The sequence below is a fragment of the Pyxicephalus adspersus genome, chromosome 4, assembly GCF_032062135.1.
Source record: "Pyxicephalus adspersus chromosome 4, UCB_Pads_2.0, whole genome shotgun sequence".
NCBI classification, from domain to species: domain Eukaryota; kingdom Metazoa; phylum Chordata; class Amphibia; order Anura; family Pyxicephalidae; genus Pyxicephalus; species Pyxicephalus adspersus.
Genome location: NC_092861.1, coordinates 80,917,766 through 80,937,952, shown reverse-complemented (window position 1 = coordinate 80,937,952; position 20,187 = coordinate 80,917,766). Strand labels below are relative to the sequence as shown.

At 35.2% G+C, this 20,187-nt stretch overlaps 1 protein-coding gene across 1 annotated transcript in view; it reads left to right on the top strand.

The window, feature by feature from the left end:
- Positions 1–20,187, top strand: part of LAMA4 (laminin subunit alpha 4) — a 60,970-nt gene that overhangs the window by 9,193 nt on the left and 31,590 nt on the right. The window contains exons 2-7 of the mRNA XM_072408777.1: positions 5,604–5,705; positions 9,504–9,631; positions 13,684–13,764; positions 15,954–16,168; positions 16,792–16,892; positions 17,935–18,115. Of these exons, the coding sequence (XP_072264878.1) occupies positions 5,604–5,705; positions 9,504–9,631; positions 13,684–13,764; positions 15,954–16,168; positions 16,792–16,892; positions 17,935–18,115 (808 nt within the window). The remainder of the gene's footprint in view (positions 1–5,603; positions 5,706–9,503; positions 9,632–13,683; positions 13,765–15,953; positions 16,169–16,791; positions 16,893–17,934; positions 18,116–20,187) is intronic.

Sequence of the window (20,187 nt, the reverse complement as noted above, 5' to 3'; positions counted from 1 at the left end):
AAATTATAATTGTAGCCAACAGCCCTCATTAGCTCTTAAAACCCAACTGATCTTTTAGTTTAAATCGGCTAAATACATTCAAGGTGCAAAACAAAAGATGTCCTGCAGTACTGTAGCAGTGTATTTTACATATAACGTGTATTTATACAGTAAGTGCATTTGGCATTTTCAGCATTCACTGCAGGTATTTTAAATCTGATGCTTACTCCATCCCCTAATAGTAACTGAACTATAACCCATCACATATGGAGAGAGGATTTGGGTAAGAGAGTGTCAAAATCACATCATTTCACATCCAAAAGCATTCCATAGAGTCAACCTTGATAGCTATCTTTTAGCATACTTGCTGAACTCCTAAATCCATAACGAAGTGTAAAAGACATGTTCCTCCTCTGGAGTGGATTCACCCTGTGAATGACAGTCCCAAGTTCAGCACCAGCAGGATCAAGTCCCATCCTTTAGTTTCTCTCCACTGAAGCCAAGTTCTTGGCCACTGGGAATATAGCTCATCCACTCAGTGGTCCAGCCATAGTTCACATATCACATATTTAACTTGTGTCTGAAGCCCACCTAAAATGACACTAAACATTTTCATAGACCCAAAAGTTATGCACCAGGGTAGTGATTGGCTGCTACTTTTCTAAGGCTGGGTTCTTCCCCTGCGACAGAAAGTAGCCAGGTTCTAGAACTGTCCTTAATGCACTAAGATTAACCCCATAAACCTTAAAGACCCCTGCTACCCTAAAGGGATGCTACGTAAAAGACAGTGATTGCTTCATAACTTTTGCTATTCATTCTGTGATATGCTGCAAGCATTTCTGTGTGCTCCACATTTAGGGCATCATTCCTACTATGTACAGTGCAGTGTGTTTCACTAAACTTCACATAATGTGTGATACACATTAACAGTTCATAGAAAGCTGTTCCCCCTGTTTATTGCACTGCAATACATTTTTATAACACACTGCTGCACACATTTCTTTCCACTTTAGTGCACTGCCCCATTCAATGTAATAAACATTGGCTGTGTGTTGCTGTGCTTCAAGGTAAATGCATGTCAACATACTTTCTTTTAATAGGAACAAAGCCTAAAAGAGAATAATGAATGATTTTTGTTGTGTAATGTGCTGCATTGGGCTGAATTAACTGCTTTATATATATATATACTGTATGTGGTTCAGTGACTTGTCAAAAAAATTACTTTAACAATCAACTTTTTAGATACCAACGCCATAAGCAGGTAATATATTTTATGTTCAATTTAAATACATAAATTGTGTTTTTACACTGTGATTGAGTTTAGCTGTCAAAAAAGACATGTATCATGGCAAACTAATAATAACTGTCAATTTGACAAGATTTCAAAACTTAGCGGTCTTGGATTTCAGCAGATGTTTCACAACAGATACAGGAGTCCCCAAGGTTACAATCGCAGCACAGTCAATCAGTAAGCTACATCTGGGGTGGGACTGGCACATATGTTTGTGTCAAAAGACTACATGTTTTTATTAATAATTCCAAAGAAATATGTAATATGTAGAATACTGACAAAATGACAATTGTAGCAAAAAAAGACATTTAAAAATGCAAATACTGTATAAATAATAAACACCCAATAGTTCAGATGATATGTCTTGGCAATCCTTAAATTTATTTTTTATAAAAATCTGTTCAGTAAATCAATGTAGTGTCAATAAAGAATTTAATAGCTATCTTAATATATTGTTTCATTACCTTGTATTACCTTTTTGTCACAGTCAAATAAAGTAAAAGCCAAGCTACCTGAAACAATAAATAGTGGAGAAACTATTGTTTAGATTCATGAATAAAAAAAAAATACTTTTTTAAAAAACATATTGTGGAATAACTATATATTTATATTCTAAAATAAAGGTATATGATGTTACCGCCCTGCTTTCTATTTCAAAAGATTAATTCAGCAAATCAGGAGCACCTCTGCATAGTTCAGGCTGGTAACATTTGGCATATCCCTATAACATTGGTAGTCACCTAAAATTGGTAGGAGATACAAAAAGCACGGTATGTATAATATAGAGAGGCGCTATGCTGCTGGTCATCCTTTATGGAGAAAGAGAGAGGAGAAAGAGAGATCAATGGAGGATAGAAGCTTAAGTGCATCTTCCTCTGGCTCAGCTTGGATCAGAACACATTTGTAGGGGCTGCCCTAGGTAAAAACTATAACATCTAGTAACAAAGCATTCTTAATCAAACCCTTATAGGTGTTCTGGTTAAATATTTTATTTTCAGTACTCTTGAGATACTGAAAGTATAAGTTAACCTTAACTTTTGCAATTAGTCCATCCATAACCAATGAGTAATCTCAGCATTCTCAAAAATATGCTGCACAGGTATAAAATACCTGGTTATCCGGGTTTGTTACAGAGTACAATAGGCACAAATCTGATCTGTTCTGATATGGGAGATACAGGTCACTGATACACAGCAGATCTGATCTCATGTCCAGCTCTTCACTAACTTAATGACATCAACCTTTGTCAGGTATCATGCTGTCTGAGCATAAGTAGGAATTAAAACCTGATATTGGTTCCTATCCATTCCTATGATATACAAAAATAGTTCTTTAAACACCCTAGCCTGGGGGAGTAGAGTCTGATTGTTGTGCTGCCCTGAAAGTTTTTCTTGTGGAGTGATCAGGTTAAGCAACAGATTAGTGGGGCCTTTTTTTCCAGAAAAGTACCCCTGAATTACCTGTTGTTTGTATTCATGCAGAGTTTTGAATCAAATCTGTAACCCAATCAAGACCCGATTGTCCTCAGTAAAGAACTTTTGATTCAGGAAGCCATTCTGGACTTTTTGTTTCACAAGCAAAGCAATAAGGAACTTATACAAGAGTCCACTTAACTACTTGTGGAGCCTACTGGAGATGGATTCATTGGCCCTGATTTATTAAAGTTCTCCAAAGCTGGAGAGAATACACTTTCATCAGTGAAGCTGGGTGATCCAGCAAACCCGCAATGGATCTGGTCCAGGATTGAAAACATTTGCTAACAAAAAGCTAACAAATAGCTTCACTTTTAGGAAATCCATTCCAGGTTTTCTGGATTACCTAGCTTCACTGATGAAAGTGTATTCTCTCCAGCCTTGGAGAACTTTAATAAATCAGGGCCATTATGTGTTGGATAGGCAAAAGAGCTGCAGTCCTTGTGCATTTAAGGGGTGTTGAGTCCTTCTGAGACACATCTGTAACTATTTGAATAGTTCTAGGGATGTGAGACCTGCTGTCCCACTTGGAGCTTGCAGGTCCCAGCAGAGTTCACTTTGGACAGAATATATCCTAAAGGAAGCCAGGAAGTGAAAGATACAGAAAGCTCTAGAAGTTGGATCTGTTAGAATTTTCCCTAAACTGATGCACCTGTTTTATCACTGAAACATTCTTTTAATTTGTAAATAACCTAATTTAACCCACATTTGCAACTGTGTTTGTACGTACTAGCGAGTTCCTTCAAAATGCAATTCCTTGATCACATGGCATTTAAGTAAACATCACAAATATAAAAAGCATCCTTGTGAGACCACCCATGCTTTGAAAATAGGAGCATCTGTTTAGGCCAGTTTGAAAAGTTTGCTGTAAAGAGATACATTGTAGACTACAGCTGCCTAACAACAATATGGGCGGATGTCTGGACACACACAACCTTAGAACAATCTTTGGCGACTGTGAGATCTTAAAGAGGACATACAAGTTCAAATCAGGAAAACTGAAATGCTCATTCCTCTGTAGGAAGGGCAAGGGTGCCAAGGGAAACCATTTGTGTCAAACCAGCAAAAATCAACCATGTCATTTAAATATTTTGTCATTTCTGCAGCAAAGGCTAATGAATTTGCCATTTACCTCCATAAAAATAATTCATTCATTATAATTCATTCACTAATTTCGCCCAACTGTAATGAACATATGCAATGTCATACAAAATGAGAAAGCATTATCTTTTACTATATTTTATTGCTGAAAAAGAAGCTACCCCACAAAATATACAAATGACCTACAAGGAAACCAAATCAGTGCCAATCAGTGATCTTCAGCTCTGCTACAGTTAATAAGGTTTGGGCAAACATTGGTGACAAGGATACATTTTATCAGTTTAGTCATAGTCACACCAAAGTGTGCAAAGCACAGTCAAACCAGATGTTGAAGAACACCTGTAGTGATGCAGAAAAAATTATAGCTAATATAATAAATTAGGAGAAGTAGTAAGCCAGAAACAGCTCCACAGCAGGAAACAAGTTTATGAAATGATTCTACAGCTAGACAATATGTCTTGTTGACAAATAGTTATAGTCATACATTAGGCAATGGAAAAATTGTAAGATTGTGTCTGTTACCGCCCTATTTTAACATGAAATCAAAGTCCATTATTTAGAAATTGTGAAGATAGGTATTTAGTTATTGTAGTCGTTTTCATTTCATTATATGATGTATAATAAATATATAAATATATATATATATATATATATATATATATATATTAGGTTTGGAAGAGATATATGTTGTTTACTGTGTAGAATTATTTTACTCAAGTTAAAAACACAGGCAGCAGTAATTTCACTAGTCTGATAAATAAAATATAACAGCCTGTTCAACCTTGGTTGCCACTGCTTGTCACATGGCAAGTTCAATTCCTCTTAGGAACTAAAAAGGAAAACCTATTTAAGAAGCCATAAAGCCCATAGATTACACCCCCAAATATGACTTACATCCCCTGACTAGTTTAGGCCCATCGTTGGGGCTTGCTCATAGAAATTTCCGGGCATACTAAGGGGAGAAGTTTATTCACTTACTGAAAACTTACAGTTTTCATGTTTCATCACTTTCCCCCCATCAGCATGCTAATAAAAATATTTTTCAATAATGAAATAAATATTTTCTGTTTTTATTACATACCTTATTCAAAACCCAATGACATCACCCCTAGGTCTTTGTGATTCTCTGTGCAATACAGGCAGATGGTGGTTGGTGGGGAACATGGCAGGATGTTGTAAAAAAGATACCTGAAACCAGAAAGATATGGTAGAACCTAAATGTGATGACAAGTCTCTATGGGCTCTGTTTTTTAAAACAGGTAATCTGACATTCCCTTAAACATTCCCTGGTGGGAATCCCTGCCATGGGGACAAGTGTACCTGGAAGATTCCCACAAGGGACAATTTCAGGGAATTTCAGATTCCTTGCTTTATACATAGAGCCCTATAACTTAAAAAATAAAAGCCAATGAATGAAATTAAATGAATGAAGGATGAAAGTGTCCCCTCCAAGACAGTTGTCATTAACACAGGTATCCTAATAGGAATATTTCTACTCCTTATCTGATACTGTGATACTGGGGAAAAAAAACACAAAACCACCCTTTTAACAATTGCATTTTAACCTTTCACCTTTTTTTTAACCCAATCCCCAAAAAAAAGTTTGGTTTGCATACACTTCAATGTCAAGAAAAGTTCTAACTTTAATAAAGTTTAAGGTTTGCCCGTTAATTGGTTAGGAATATTTTTTTTCTTTGAATGGAAAAACTGCTACATAAACATACATTACTAACCTTTGATATTTGTTTCTTTTTGTGCAGAGATGCCAACCAGGATTCTATTATTCAATTTCTGGAGAATGTCTACCATGCTCCTGCAATGGAAATGCCAACAAATGCCTAGATGGTTCAGGCTCATGTGTGGTAAGATCATCCTCATAATTATCTAATTTATTCAATGTTTCTTTGAGCAGAGTAAACAGAGTGTTTATGTACTACAAATATGCAAACCATACAGAAATGTTACCATTTGAGTACATATGGTAACCAGACATCCACTAAAGTTATATCTATTCTGAAAACTAGGCTTCCCTCTGGGTTGGATTTCTCTTTCTCTCTCTTTGATTTTTTTTTTCTTTAAGTGGAATTTAAATTCATAGTAGAATGAAATAGTGTATTCTTCAAGAACGTATAACATTGTGTACTAAGATTGTGCCCAAACTCTCTATTGCAAATAGTGAAATTGGTTCAATTTACACGTTGGAAACACTTGAAGGTCTCCATCTTGTAAACCCACTCTGACTCTAAATCAATCATTAACATTGAATCTAAGATTGGACTAGTTATTTACATGATTTGTGGAGTTATACTACCACATACCTTAAATGTTTCACAATTCCTAACAGACTCTACGCCAACATATACATAATGTATTATGTGTAATACTACATGGCTAATAACTTGCATCAGAGCTTAGCTGGAACTACAAGATAAACATGGTGGTATGTGGTCAGAAGACTCCAACTGAAAATTGGATTAGTTGTAAACTCAATCACAAACTAAAATAATGACAAAGTAGCCCCCAATAATTAGAACAAAAAGGCAGGAAAGATGGTTACTGTCAAAATTTCTGGCAATCTAATATGAAACATGATTTCTCATCTGACCCCTAAATGGTTTTGTCAGATTACCTAATCCAATCTCTGCATAAACTTCAATACACTATGACTGCTATGAGCTCCTATACTTTTTTATAGGGAAGGGACCATCTTATTCAAAATCCCTCTTATTAGTAATGCAAAACCTTCTAGGTTTGGTTCAAAGCTCATGCTACATATTATGGTGTAAAAAAAATTATTTGCCCAGTAAATTGGCTCATAAGTGCTCATTGACTGCACATCTTAAATCTGCATGATTTATTACAAACCCAAGGTATCTGTTGGGAATGTGTTGGAGGTGGAAGTAGATGGATAAGTTTTAATACTTTTAGAAGGTGACAATGCTTTTTTCAATCAGAGTAGCCTAGGATTGGGACAGGACAATGGAGGCACTTAAAGCAACTCCAGATATGTGCACAAATCTCTACCTGTCAGAACCCAAGTCACTTTTCAATGAATTTATTAGAACAGAAATATGGCAGCTGTCAATGCTGATATAAAGTTGCATGCTCTGAAGTGTGTAGCTTCTACATTTCTTTTTAAAACACATTTTCAATGTGTCGTCTTTAAAAAAAAAACATAGAATCCAAAAACTCAAAATCATTTATGTGTAAATGTATCTTCTGTTTTTCATGCTTAAGTGCAAACCTCACAAAGTACAAAATAATTATGTAGTATAAAACGTGCATTTCTATGGTCATATTTGACAAATGTCTTTCTTGTGCGCTGTTTCCATTCTTATACTAGCTATGGATCACAACACATGTGGAAGAGTAAAGACAAGTTTACCATGACTACATTTCCTCTCATACTTAACGTACCATGTTCTCACTGAAATCATTTAAGCAGAAAGGAAGAAAGATGAATAAAACTGAACAAGGGAGTCTTTGTTTTTGTGATCTTCTAGGGAAAGAAGCTTAGATTATTAAATCTGAAAGTTCATGTCCAAAAGTGCCTATTTAAAATCTTTGAAATGCCAAAGGCAAGTTGTAAAATCTCCTTTTAACTTATATTTCACATATTTGGAATTAACCCCTTCTTTCCCAGGGCTCTTAACTTCAGAACTGTCTCTTTAACTTTGTTCATTATAAGCAATCTGTGAAACATATTTCATATAGCATGAGCAATGATTTATACCTTTATAAAAGAAGCCCATTTCAGTTTTTTCTCTATATTTAAATATTACAAATTGTATTGTATAAACTATTAAATATAATTCTAGAGCAGTGTCTCTCAACCTGGTTTTCGTGGAATCCCAGGGTTCCTCCAGAGATTGCTGGAGACTCCTTGAGCAATGACCAGGGGGTTTCCTGAAGACCTGAAAGTTATTTCAAGGGGATCCCTCGTGTTAAAAAGGTTCAGAAACACTGTTCTAGAGGTTCAATTGAGGGTTTGGTTTGTGTATTTGGAAATGATATGCCTGTAAATACAAAGCTTTGCGCACTAACTACACTTAACCTTTAGCACTAAACTTTTAGGACACTTGTTTACTTAAGAGTGTCCCAAGAAAATATGTAGCAGATCAAAGACCCCGGACAGAGTAGCCATAGCCTCACAAGAAGGCTTGGGGTAGTGGATGAACCAACAATATTAATGGTACAAAATGATTATTATTTACTCAGGTGGAGGGCAATAAAAAAGATGGACATAAATGGTGCCAAAGTTTGAGACGGAAGCATAGGCAAGGAAAATGTAGAGGACATCCAGAAATAACAGGAATTCACTAGGCTGGTAAACTAATGGCAGTGTCTACTCATAACTAAATTTTTTATATAAGAGGCCTAGGACAACTTTCCAAATTGCTGCAACACCGGGTATTTTAATCTTTGCTGCAGTGTTACTAGGTAAATAAAGAGTAAAACAAGTTCAGATTTCTATCACAAAGGTTCTGTTTGGTATTTTATATTATCTAAAGGTGGAAGCACACAAAAATGCAAAAAATACATAAACACAAACCAACATTAAACATGATTTTTAACAAATGTAATGTTTTGTGTGGTGTGTGATTGGCCAGCTTAGTTATCAACTTCTAGCTGTTGTATTAACAGACTCAAAAAAATAGCAATGCACAGATAACAAAGGGGCCATTTCCACTAGTGGTGATGGAGTACCAAGAAATATCCAACAGCTTGCAATGCAGCTGGACTGCAGCCAAACAAAATTGTTATTCTATATATGTATATATGTATCAAGTGGTGTTTTGTGGTCATTAACCCCCTGTAGTATTTTCTTGACCAGTAAATATGACAGTTAACCTAAGCAATAAGGAGAGTGTGGTTGTGTTGTTTTTCTTTCACAAAGTACACACAACATTGTTGATCACATAAGTTTTCTCCTGCAAAATAATCTATAAGGGTGTTTTTAGGAACCCATAGGTCAGAATCTCTGCGGTAATGTGGTAACAGCTGGAACTATCTAAGCTGCAATTTTAAATATAATTTTTTTACGAAACAATCACTGAGGGGTACACCAATCCTTTCATTAGGCTTAGAAACAAAAGCAGTAACCTTATTGCTCCACTGCGAATTGCCAGTTTTAAACACAACTAGCAAATGTATGATCATAGAAGGAAAGGATGGATTGGGAGAGTAAAACAATCCAAATAATGTAATAAAGTTGATCTTCAGCAAGGACTTATCTGATTGGGCCAGCAGATAATGTAATTTTCAAAGGATAGGCAGGAACCAGCCAGTGTGTTGCAGCAGTCCTTCAATGGCCATCTTGCACCAAATCGACTAAGGAACCAGGACAAGCTTATTTAGGTGAGTATAGCTGGGAGTATATACTGGAAGTACTAACTTTTAATTAAACAGTCCCAGAGTATTTTGTGTCGTTCTTCAACCCTTCCTGATACTTGTAGTCCCACAAATACTTCCACCTTGTTACAGATACTTATTTTTGTATACCCCATTATAGAATTTAAATCAAAGTAAATGTATTGTTTCCTCTGTCCCCTTCCACCATGTCAAGATTTACATTTTGTCTTTCTACAACCAGCTAATGTATTGATGATGAATAAACAATTAATTGGTATGCAATTTCAATGCATTTTTCTTTTGCACAGGATTGCCAAAGAAATACAACTGGCACGCACTGTGAGAGATGTCCAACTGGTTACATGGCTGATGTAGTCCAAGGCGTGTTAAAATCCTGTGTGCAATGTCCCTGTCCACTCCACTTTGGTTCGAACAAGTATGTTGCTTTCAATCATGTAATATAAAAAATATATGATTTTTTACGTTTAAAAAGAGACAGAAATGATTACCATTTACATTTTGTTCTGATAAAAGATTTACAAAAGGAACTGTCAGTTAAAGTATTTATTGATATGTCGGGTATATGGGTTGTTTTGGTTTCACATAACTATTGAAAAACTGTATTCAAACATGCAGTGTATTAATATAAATTTCCTCTAAATGCCTCTTTACTTTTATATTTGATTCTTAGAAGTACTATTGGGCTGAAAATTTAATCCTCAATGTTTCCATCATGCTATAGTAATCATAGGTTTTTTGCCAAATAGTATTTTTATGAGTAAATTAGGCTTTACTATGGCTTCAAAAACGTTTTAAAATTCTGCCAGTTATTTTTTATGGAGAAGGGGGTTGTAATGTGTGTTCATTAGGGAGAATTCTATTCACTTCTTGTTCTGTTAACTTAACAGTAAATCAGAGGATATATTTCCAATGTAGGGAAAACCAAATTTTAGACATTTCCCCAAATGCAAAAAAAAATAAAATAAAACAACAGATTGACATATACCTGTAAAGAATAGGCCTACTCTCTATCCTGATAGAAGATACTAAACTCCTTTAGCACTCTTCAACTTCTAAAATGACAAAGCCCTGGGCCCAGATGTCTTCACTATTGCTTATTTAAAACTTCTTACAAATCTACCCTCCTTTCTATACATACATTTCAAAATCACATGTAAAGTTGCCTAAAAAGACAGAGATTTGCCCCAATGTAGCAGTTACTGCTTAATAACACTTCCTAATGAATTGATCTAAAGGTCTTTTCTAAAAGCATTGTCACTGACAACACACTTCTCAATCCAGTATAATACATACAGACCAAGTACTTTTCATAGGAGGAAGGAGGGTTTAAGATAACACTATTAGGGTCACAAAATCAGGGTCGCAAACACAATCCACTCTGCCAGATCCATTTTATTTTGGGAAAAGACCCAATCAGCTATTTTTTGTGTGAACGATTTTATTATCACAGATTATTATCTGTGGAAGAAGTCCGCACAATTATAAAACTACCAATACACCACAGTGTCTGGCATCAATTGTGAATTGTAGCTCCATAACTAAAAACTCCATCACCACTAAAAATCTTTGCTGCGTTAAAACCCCTGCTAGATATTCCCATTCTCAGATATTCAAAATATTAAATTGACAGTAATCTCTGCCCTCATATATATAAAAAAAATGGGAGGTTGAACTAAATATGCAATTTTCACAAGATCAAGTTAATATAGTGTTTTATTTGGAACATACTTTCTCTAAATTAAGCAATTAGCAGGTGTTCACGATTTAAAATTCCTCTCAGATACTACATAGTTTTGACCCCATTGCATAAAATATACACTGAAGTTTTGCGATTCTAAACCTGGTATACATATCCACACATTTCGCCCTAAAATTCTTCCATTTTTAAAATGGATTGCTATCTACGTTCAGAATATCACTGGGATTATTTTGGAACTTCAGCCAATTACCTACATCTCAGTTCTCTCTAGATCCAAATAAATCTTTCTGGTTCTATTCATTCTGTTAATGTAGCCAGGACTTTAACCTAATGCTGTAAAAAAATGTTCCTTATCCTGATCTCTTCAATTATCCAAAGTTAACAAGCTTTTGTTCATGAAAAACCTCACAGACACCTTTACTAATACTGATAAGACATTCAGAGAGACTTGGACAACCCATATGGGTTCCACTCAATACAAAAATATCTCAACACCACCAACACTTTAGCAGTCATTCCAACTAATCTGACTTCCTTAATCCTTATCTTAATGCTTACACATTTCTAATAGCTACTACATGAGGCATTGCATAGCAAGACAGCTTTTAAAATTAACCCATTTCCTCCCTCATTGTCCACAAGCCAGTATTGGTGCCCACAAGTACAGTATTGACCTCTCTACAGATCTACACATATATTGTACTTCCCTAATTCCCTTACAAAGGTAATATAAAAATGCACCAATAGTTCCTTTTATCTTCACCAGCCAGCATCCCAACACAACTTACCCTAAATTTATCAATTACATAGGACTCCTTCAGCTACACCAGCATTAACTTTGCTTTATTCTGTCTAAATGCATGAAAGCACTGCTGTATTTCTATATATTTTTCGTGTAACCCTACTTTAGTAGTCCTGTTGTACTTAAGAATAAAAAAAGAAAAAATAATTATCAAGATATTAAAAAGGATAGGTACAATAAATAATTTCATTTCTATTTATTCAAGGTCTTTCATAGGTAGAGAATGCCTTACATTATTACTTAAATCACAGTCTCTCAGATATGCCTCAAATCAAATCTCTTGTACCCCCATATCTCAGGCTGCTTCAGACTTTACCAGATAACAGTTTAATAACATTTGGTCTACCTTTACAAGTGGGCTGCTTGTCCATTATGTAAATATTTTTTGTGTCCCTACTGGGGACAGGGTGTCACAGGACCAGAAAGAAGTGGAAAATCTCTCCAATGGGGGCAGAGACAACTACAACTATAAGTGACACTACCAGTGACACTTATACACTTATAATATGGGAATAAAAACTTTAGACAATATTTACAAAATACCATCACTAACAGCAAAAAAAACCTGCCAAAGTTACTAAAATTTCTCCACTGTACCCAAAAAAAGAGTTTTGCCTAAATTTGTGCTTTAACAATTTGACTAAAGAAATAGGAAAACAGAGGGAAAGGGTTACAGGGACCAGTGGCTTATGTAGAACCCTCTAACAAACCCATAACATGTAGGATTTACATGTGTGGGGGGGGAAAGGGGGATCATGGAGAAAAAGGAATGCTCAGAACCTGACTTACATTGGAGTCAAGCAGATTAGTTCACCACCCAACCCAGTATTTTTCTACCAGTGACTACACTTGCACATAACCCTAAAGACTTAATTTGGTCATTTCTTTTTAAATAAATATTACTAAATCTCTTCCAGAGCCTGTTGAAATATGACTTAAGTTTGTCCCTACTATCAAGTACCTAAAAGTTATTCTTTCCTCTAGGGAAGAGAAGAGTACGCATGATCTCATCATAGCTCTGATGGGAAAAGTAACTTTATTTTTTGTTCCCATGAAAAAGATTCCCTATAAGCTCGTACTAGGATGAAGCAGATGTAACAATTCCTCTTTATTACAACAGATGTCTCATCTCTTACTACAACTGAAGAAAAGTTCTCAAAGTTATTGTGCCTAATAACCGTAATGTAGAGATCATTTATAGAAACTCCAGCCTGTATTCACTCGGATATGAAGATAGTCCCTTGGTAGTGCATGAAGGGTAATTTCCACTAAAACCATAGAAATCTACAGAAACAAACAAAGAACAGGAAGTGCACACAATAGAATGAGAACAAAAAAGATAATGGGAGGATATTCAATGATGACATAACTATAAAAATGGTTCAGAAAAAGCATCCTACTTCATAGGGATTTAAGTGTTCTATGTTTTTTTAAAAAGTCCCACAGCACTTAGAACAGATTGTATTCAGTTTTTTTTAACTCAAAACAGCAATTTATTAATCAGTTTTTCAGCGGAACATTCACAATAGAACTGCCTCAATTGCCTTTTCCATATGGCCCCTTTGGCTGATTATTTTTCAATATATAAGGCAAACAAATTTTAAAAAGATTTAGTATCTATTATGTTAGTATTAAAAGCAAATAATACTACACTTTTAGAGAGCCAGAACCATGTGCTAGATCATATATTAAGTTATAACATATTTATGTTTTGATATCATTAACATTGTCCTTGGAATAAAGACACTCTTTACATGTTTAGTGGGCATTTCATGACTTTTGTTCATTGTTTCAGAAAGTTCCTTAAGCATTGGAATACACAACATAAAAGCCCCAGCCTTAGTCATTTCTACACATATGAAGTTTATGGTAGACAAGCACCTCCTTATTTACTGATACTACCTATCCCACTACCAAAAGCAGCTTTGCATGTGAAATACATTATAACATTATCCTTTCCCAACAGCTTTGCCCTGACTTGTGCTATTAAGAGAGGTTCTGTGCGTTGTATTTGTAAAGAAAATTTTGCTGGACCTAAATGTGAAAGGTAAGGACTTTGCAAAAAAAATGTTAAATGTTCATTACATGTTACTCTTTTATTTAAAAAATACAGAACATTGATTAATAATATGTTTACATGGTTCATGCATATGTGTGCCTACGTCTGATCAAAGACTCAAGCCCTGCCTGTCCTTTAGCCAGTAACCTGTACAATCATTCGGTCAGATCAAATAAAGCTGATTTGTATTTGCGTTTATTGCATTGTCAACATGGGATGTAAGGCCCTGGTCCAACAACAGTACTTGCCAGACTCCAGTCCCTGAATCCAACACGGCACGCTTCACCTATAGCAAGCCTGCGCTCAGCCTCAGGAGGTTAGTTGTGCCATCCCAGCACATGGTTGCCCCAGGACTTCTGTGTGCTAGGGAAGGTGTCTGGCAAAGAACTGTAAAAGGACAAACAGTGCATGGAAAAGCAATTGCACATCCAGAAGCAACTTGGTGACATTGCTTCCAGAAAACTAGGTTTGATCTACCATAACTGCCTGAAAAGGTGTGCTTAGTATGGTTCCCAATCACTCCCATTCAGTTGAAGGTAAAGTGTTGGGAGTGCAGTTGAGCCACCAGTAGAATTCTTCACCAACCGCTAACCATCTTAAATAACATCTACTTACATATGCTTTACAGTACAGTTCTGTCTAGCAGTGCAGGGAACCTAATCTTCCTCTGCTACATTTTTGCTATTTAGTGCCCTAATAACATAGTAAAAGGAGAAGTGGCACACCAGCATGCCTATTTATCTGTCATTTTGTGCTATCCTCCTATCATCATGTCTCTTGATTGGCTCTAGATTGGCTCTTTTTGTTGTTGTTTCTCCTGTTCTCTGAGCTGTGCTGTACATTACATTAGACTGCAAGAGACAAATTCAGGTACCTACCTGCTTGTATTAAAACAATATATTTTGTGTGTTTTATAGACAGGACTTTTATTACAGGGCTGCTTTATTATCTGCTTAGAATTCAGCCTTAATGTATTACTTTGTTAGAAAATATTGTGTATTCTGAAACCTGTAAATGTAAATCATTTTATGTAAATGTTGTTACAACTTCAATACAAATGTTATGTTTACATGTGCATTGAAAAAAATAGCTTTTTACCTTTACTTGTGAAATGCATTCAGTATAGTATAGCCTAACACATTTTGGATGTGTCTAGAAGCATTTGTAAACCATTATTTAGGCATTGTTAAAAGGTTTAAAAGTTAATTTGTTAACATTTTCTTGAAAACTTTTGAAGGTTTTAGATGAGTTTAGAGTGTTTGGTTTGAATTGAAGGCCTTGCGAGTCCTTATTGCCTGCCAAAGTTCCTGAAGAGATTAGAATAAACACAAAGAAAAGCAATGCAGACATTTTCCTGTTTCATGTGTGTACTGGATGGTTTTCTTTTATTAAAAGGCAACAGAAAAAGCCACTTTATGTTATACATTCTTCTGTCATTCAATACATCTAATTTAAACTGTTCCATGGTAAATAGGAGCAACCTTTATCCAGTCCAATGATCCAAACATCTCCTACAGCCAGACATTTTTATGTGACATTGTTACAGATACATTACACTTGACTTAATCCACTTTCTATAGCTATTTCAGTATATCATACAGCTGGAACATTTTATGCACAACAGAATATATGTCATGATCTATGCTAATGGCATTTTATTGGAACATAAAGCATATGGTTTACATCTCACACTCTAAGTTATATTTATATTTCATTAAAATATACATGTGATCTTTAATTTCACTTCAAAGTGCAATACTAAAGAATGTATTTGGAGACCGGTTGCATTGGAGTGTGCTTAAATGGAAACACTTTGGTAAGTGAAGAACATACAAAAGTCAACAGTATTAATGCAAAATGTCAGTTTTTCTGTACATCATAAGAAAGGATATTTCTGCATCATATTCCTTTTCAATACTTAATAGTATGTTTTTATAGATTCTAGTAAAAAGCTAAAAACTACATGAACAGTAAATAGTGAATTTTATGTGCAGCTTTTAAGTTGCAATCAATACTAATTATCTAACCTGCCAACAATGTTAATGTAAGCATGCCAAACTTTCAGCCTAATTTAAAAATAGGCATGGTTTATTGTAACATTTTACAAGATGATTTACAAGGTGTCTTTGTGCAAACAGTACAGCTTGTTATGGTTACCTATTTTTTTTTTTTTTTAGGTGTGCACCGGGTTATTATGGCAACCCACTGGTAATAGGCGGCACATGTCGAAAATGTGACTGCAGTGGAAACTCGGATCCCAACCTGATTTTTGAGGACTGCAATGAAGTCACAGGGCAATGCAACAGTTGTATGCGCAACACTACAGGTTTTCATTGTGAGCGCTGTGCACCTGGGTATTATGGAGATGCTGTAGTGACTAAAAACTGCACAAGTATGTTTAAATACTTTCTCTTGTTTTATTACTTTAAACTGCTTATCGATTTTTTGCCAGCGCCATGGGTATTTAAATTCATCCAAAGCCAAATATCAGGTCCCTGCAATGAAAGAGGTATTAAACTCAACTCTTCAATGGCAGATTTATCCTACCTTCTTCAACAAATGAATCTGAGAACATATTATTATTGGATGCAAGGAACACATCTACATAAAATAACAGAAGGCTATCTGAACACTAAAACCCAATACGATTTAGAAAAGTCATGGCTATATGTCTACAGGAATAGATTCTGTATTGGATAGGACCTTCTAAACCATCCACCAACAGCTCTTTAAAAGGAAGGTGTCATGTATTCCAGCCCTAATGAATCAAGTGAAAGTTACATATAACATCTAGTAAATACAGTATGTATGTTTTATATTTTAGTGGTCATTAGTATGTACAAGATTATTTGGGAGTGGTTGTTGTGAGTCCAAGGGTGCGTAAAAAGTATGTTGAGCAACACTTAGAGATCCATCAGTTTAGCATCACTGCCTTAGACATATCAAACTTTTTTATCAAATGTCTGATTCTTGTCATAGCAAAAAGATGAATTCACATACTGCTTTACTTTTCAGAGTGTCGCTGTTCAAAGTGTGGTACAGATACCTGCAGTGATATCACGGGGAAATGTCATTGCAAACCGGGCGTCACTGGTGTAACCTGTGACCATTGTCAAGTGAGTATCAGGCTCTGTTGTTATTCAGATACATCACATTATCACATTGTTGAGATTTCAATTTATTTTTAAAGTGATTATCCTCCAAAAAACTTATTATAACATATTATTACTTACTAGTTCACCTACCCCACAATACAGCACTCACTGGCAGAAGCAAGACCAAGAGCAAGCTTTGCATTTGAGGGAAAAGTGCATACCTAAGCCTATATAAATACCATCTTTCATTAAAACTGTGTTTGTGTTGGAATTTTAGATAAGGAGTAAAAGCAATTGCACATCCAGAAGAAACTTAGTGACATTGCTTCCAGAAAACTAGGTTTGATCCACCTTAACCACCTGCAAAGGTGTGGTCAATAAAGGTCCCAATCACTCCCATTCGATTGAATGTAAATTGTTGGGAGTGCAGTTGAGCCAACAGTAAATTGCTGGACCAACCGCAAACCTGAAATAATATCTACCTAAATCTGCTTCACAGTACAGTTCTGTCTAGCAGTATAGGGGATCTAATCTTCCTCTGCTACAATTTTGCTTTTTAGTCCCCTAATAATATAGTAAAAGGAGAAGCAGCACACCATAATGCTTATTTATCTGTTGTGCTATCCTCCTATCATCATGTCTCTTGCACTGCAGCACACTAGATTGGCTCCTTGTGTTGTTCTCTGAGCTGTGCTGTACATTACATTAGACTGCAAGAGATAAAGTCAGGTACCTACAATACCTGTTTGTATTAAAGCATATATTTAGTGTGTATTATTTACAGGGCTTTTATTAAAAAATGTGTGCCTGTAATAGTATAATGAATAATAAATGTTTTAATATTCCATTGCTTTGCTTAGATGAAAGTGTTGTATAAAAGTTTAAACTTAAAAAGCATTTATATAGACCAAAACATTTTTTTTGTATTTTATTTTATTTTTTCTTCCTGGGTTTTAAATATTCATTATATATATTTTTTAAAACATAGATTAGATTCTGTACACTGCCAAGTGGTAAAATCTAATGTGAAAAATACCATAATGTACTTCTAATATCTCTCTAGATTGGATACTATGGCTTTGACAGTTGCTCAGGATGCCAGAAGTGTAAGTGCAGTGCTGCTTCCATAGACAACAACTGTGATCCCATAAGTCAACAGTGCAGGTGCAAACCTGGAGCTGGGGGTCTGCAATGCGAGAGATGCAAGTCCGGATTTTGGAATTATGGGCCATCTGGCTGTCAGAGTAAGTACCAACATATCCTAAGAATGTGAACATGAGTTATTGGTCAAAGATGGCCAAAATAGTTTTCAATATACATACACATATACACATTTCACATATACTTACAATACATATGTTAAAGCTGTGAGAAGAATGAGGAAAGTCACAAAAAAATAAAATCCACATTTACTTGGAACCTTTTTCTTAGCAAATCTAGGCAATCAGCTCAATTTCCTTTTTTCCAAGTAAATGATTTTCAGAGAAATGCATGTTTCTCAGAGAAATTTGTTTCTCTTATAAACTCATATGAAAACTTCCTTCTTGAACTTCAATGAACTTTTGATCTAAAAGATCAAAAACTCCCGTTATAGGTCTTTTTTTAACTATGATGCGTGACAACTCATTATAGACATATTTCAGGTAATTATAGAAGATGCAAAAAATAGTTTCATGACTTGTGAAATAAAAAAGTAAAAATAATGTGTATAGATTGACTGAAGCAGCACAAAGGCTAATGGTTTCACTGTGGACAGCAGGTCAGTTAACACACTACCTGTTGCTTTACATCAAAGACTGGTAATTAAAACCTTGTGGCACAGCCTGAAGCCCGGGCATTTATTACTTCCACTGACAAATTGTGCTACAACAATGTTATGACCCTTATTGGTTACCAACGCATTCATCTTATTTTTCTTTACGAAAATTAGCCACTGATGTTGGGGCTTATTAGTCCCACTTATAACCAACACAGGAGCATTTTCTTTTACCTACTGACCACAATACAGACCCTCCACCTCAACAGTCTGAAGGACAAGGCACTAGCAAGGTTTAGGATTCAGGGTTCAGTTTTATTGTTTTGCTGGAAAGTGAAAGGTAGCTCTAGAGTTTTGGCAGATAGAAACAGATTTCCCTTAGAATTCAGCTTTTTTTGGCTCCAAACTAACACCTAACCTTGACAAGTTTCTATGTCTCTTCTGATGAAAAACTTCTTCACAATATGATGCTATCACTACTAGGATTTAGGGTGGTGTACGTTGGGTAATGTGCAGTGTACATAATGATAAGGAAATTACAAACCAAGATTTTCTGGGAAGATATTTTTGCTCTAGAATTTCGATTTTCTGTAGAAAAGTCGTTTTGCGGTGTGAATTTGTACAGTATTGAACAATTGGTATATGATCATTTTGAAACCATGCTTGTTTTAATTTCTAAGTTTAGAACATCTGTGCAATTTCCAGGTTAAAAACAGTTCAAATACACAAATGACAAGTTGATGGTTTGCAGTTTCCAGACCCTTTGTGAAAAACACTATAAATATTGTTATACTGTAAAATTAAGACTCACTAGGTTTTATTTAAAACATTTTGAGGTTATAAAACTATGTTTACTAAAATCTTTAACTGAGAACCTGTCAGATTTCAAGATACTACTACAGAAAGTATTAGGGGCGTTACTAGCTCAAAACTATTCTTTTATGCACTTCCCTGTAAAGTTACCAAATCTGCCCAAGCACCATCAAAACCATCAAAATACATAGCTTTGATGAAGAAATGATTTTAAAAAACCTTGAGATGCTCAGAGGGAGCAGCCTTTACCTGGTCTGTGCTTTTAGTGAGTCTATTCTCGTTCTTTTTTGTCAATTATCTGGTGATCACACTACTATCCATAAAGCTTTGATGGTGATTATTGTTGTTGTTAGTAATTGCTCTCTAAATCATTTTTTTATAAACATCACCGCGAATGTGTATAATAGGAAAAAATTAAAATACAATAGTATATTTAGATAGCAAAACATGAGATTCTATTTTAAAAATCAGCAAATCAGTTTGCCATGTTGAGATTTCAGCTGGGTTGGATCAACATGCATGCAAATCAGTTGATCATTTTGAGTTTACTGACAGATACATATGACCTGCATCAACCACCTTCATGTTGCTTTTTGCTTTTCCATTGACCTTTATTACCAGAAAGTGCACAAAACCCAACGTGCAAAGCACTTTAGACATGGCTATAGACTTTGTAAAGGGCTGTGTAATATGTCAACACTATATAAATACTGGCTAATAATAATAATAATTGTATGTTCTGCTGTA